The 2,653-nt window shown below is 47.3% G+C and overlaps 1 protein-coding gene across 1 annotated transcript in view; it reads left to right on the top strand.

Annotated features, from left to right (window-relative positions):
• lamp5 (lysosomal associated membrane protein family member 5) overlaps positions 1–2,422 on the top strand; it is a 3,175-nt gene extending 753 nt beyond the window's left edge. Inside the window, exons 2-6 of the mRNA XM_019856457.1 lie at positions 313–491; positions 879–1,010; positions 1,411–1,507; positions 1,625–1,813; positions 2,053–2,422. Coding sequence (XP_019712016.1) covers positions 313–491; positions 879–1,010; positions 1,411–1,507; positions 1,625–1,813; positions 2,053–2,234 — 779 coding nt within the window. The 3' untranslated portion in view covers positions 2,235–2,422. The remainder of the gene's footprint in view (positions 1–312; positions 492–878; positions 1,011–1,410; positions 1,508–1,624; positions 1,814–2,052) is intronic.
• The last annotated feature ends 231 nt before the right edge of the window (positions 2,423–2,653 follow it).

Raw genomic sequence — 2,653 nt, 5'->3', positions numbered from 1 at the left:
GGGGCTGCATCCTTTTTCTCTTTGGGAGCCCTGATCCTATTCCTGCTTTTATGTAGTGTGCGTGGGTGTCTTGTTTCGTTGTCTTGACTCAACACTCCATTTTAATCGCAGCATCAGAGCACAGTGTATGAAAACGTCAATATTGAATCCAATGACTTATGATTTGAACATTTTTATTTTAAGATCTTTGACTCAGATGTCATCGAAATGGAGGCTCATTTCTGTTTTTGTTTTTTTTTTTATGCTGACCGCATCTTTTGTTGTCGTTGTTTGTTTGTTTTGGAGTACAGTACTGATCGTGTTCCCGTGCAGGCGCATTGCTGCTGTCGCTGTCGGTGGGCGAGCAGGAAGGGGAGAACCTGTCGGGTCTGTCGGAGAACCCCGACCGGGCCATCTTCGCCGTGCGGGAGAACGGGACCACCTGCCTCATGGTGGAGTTCGCCGTCAAACTGGTCGTGCCGTACGACGTGCTGGCGCTCAACCGGATAGACGTAAGGAGGACCCCCACTCCGCCCCTCTGTTGTCATGCCACATATACACCCCACCCTCAATCCCCAACTCCCACCGCCCCTGCCACCCCCTCAAATCAAACACTTTGTTTAAAGTACCACAATAAATACATTTAGACGCAGATCGAATCAATAAAATTTTTAATTCAATGTGAAAAACACATCATACAATATTTGGGCAGATATTTTTGTTTCGGTTCTTTTTCACTGATGTTAGGCTCAAGGCTTTTTTCTAGGGTTGTAACCGGCATGGAATGCTGACTCGGCAGAATTAAATGATTGATGCTGCGACTGAAAAAGGACTGCACATCCATATTTGTTAGCGCGACTCAATCAATGATGTTCTCTGGGCATTGTGTGCGCGGGCAGCTGATCACAGAGCAGGCGTCGTTCACGTTGCCTCGCGGCGCGCAGATCGACGGCAAGTGCGGCCGCACCGAGTCGGAGATCCACATCAGCTGGAAGAACAACGCCTACACACTGCGCATCTTCTTCTCTAAGGTGCCACACACACACACACACACACACACACACACACACACACACACACACACACACACACACACACACACACCACTTGACTGTGATGCAACATAGTACTACCTCCAACCAAAACAACAACTTGAAAGTACTTTATCAGCTATCGTTATATTTCATCTAAAAGGTTTACAAAGTTTTACAAATGTGATTTTTGAAATGCTTAGATTGTGGTTGTGCACACGCAAGCCCAATTCCCACATTTTATTCAAGTCTGATTCATATTTTGTTGATTTTATTTAGTTGGGAGGTTTTTTTTTGTGACTTGTCATCTCCCGGATCAAATGAATCCATTTCAATTCTTTGCTGTGAATGTTGTTTCGAAGATGGCCTTAATTCTCGCGTGTGTCGTCGCGCGTGGCAGGAGCTGCGCGCCAAGGGTGCAGAGGTGTGGAAGATCAGCAAGGTTCAGTTGGTGTACGACACATCAGAAAGTACTCACTTCATCAACGCCTACAACCGTGAGTCGGATTATTCGAGCTTTGCGCGACATCATCCACATTGAACTCATCGCCTTATCCCTACAGTATGAGTTGAATGCTTTGGTTGTTTGACAATGTTTTTGCGTTCGCCATCAGCGGGCAAGCGCACGGCAAGCACCCACCGCCTGTCGGCGTTGGTGACGCCGGCCGGCCATTCGTACGTGTGCGCCGCCCAGCAGACGCTGACCCTCATCAGCAGCGACCACCAGAAAGGCGTCACCGTCCACATGTACGACATCCAGATTCAACCCTTCGACATGGCCGCGGATTTTGTCTTCAGCGAGCGTGAGTACAACACCGGGGCCGCTGGTAGCGTAGCGCTTCGCACGCAGTCGCTGGGATGTGGGAGCCGGACCCGATGGAATGCATTGCAGCTCACCGGCTGTATTTTTGCTGCTCAAAGATGAAGTTGTAGTCGCCGTCAGAAAGATGCGAGACGTAGTAGCAGAAAATCATTTTGTGCTTTTTCCAACTAAATTTACCCCCCCCCCTTTTTTTTTTTTTTAATCTTGTTACGCACTCAGCATACAAGTGCATCACAGACCAGCGCGAGCGCCTGGAGGAGACTCTACCGCTCATCCTGGGTTTCATTCTGGCGCTGATCATCATCATCACGCTGACCGTCTACCACTTCCACCTCAAGCTGAGTGCCAGCAACACACCACCGCAGCTACCACGCGACCGCTCGATGTATAAGAACATGTAGTGGACTTCCTTCCGCGCCTTGACCATCTCCAGCCTGGCACGGATGTTAGCATAAAACGCTGTGCATTTGGAAAGCCATTTGATCATTTATCCCATATCCTTGATGTCCATGTCCATCCAAAAAAAAAAAAAAAAAAGTGTACAATGATATTTTCCTCGAATGCTATGCCTAAAAACCTCTGCTGAAAATACTCGTCGTTGTGAGAATTGTTTTTTTTTTTCCACACTCATTGATGTCTTGCAGGCATTCTGTCCAAGAGATAGATGAGTGGAGTCGGTGCACAGATGAACTATTGATTTTGTCATTGAAATTGACAGCGGCATTTATTTCATTCTATGCAGCTGAAGTCTTTGGGTGCAGTTTGTGTTCAAATTTTATTTAGTTATGTTTCATTTCCCCACTTCCAGCATGAACGAATT

This window comes from Hippocampus comes, unplaced genomic scaffold (assembly GCF_001891065.2).
Source record: "Hippocampus comes isolate QL1 unplaced genomic scaffold, H_comes_QL1_v1.1 scaffold526, whole genome shotgun sequence".
Classification (NCBI taxonomy): domain Eukaryota; kingdom Metazoa; phylum Chordata; class Actinopteri; order Syngnathiformes; family Syngnathidae; genus Hippocampus; species Hippocampus comes.
The sequence above is the reverse complement of the archived record's forward strand: the minus strand, read 5'-3'. Positions and strand labels throughout refer to the sequence as shown.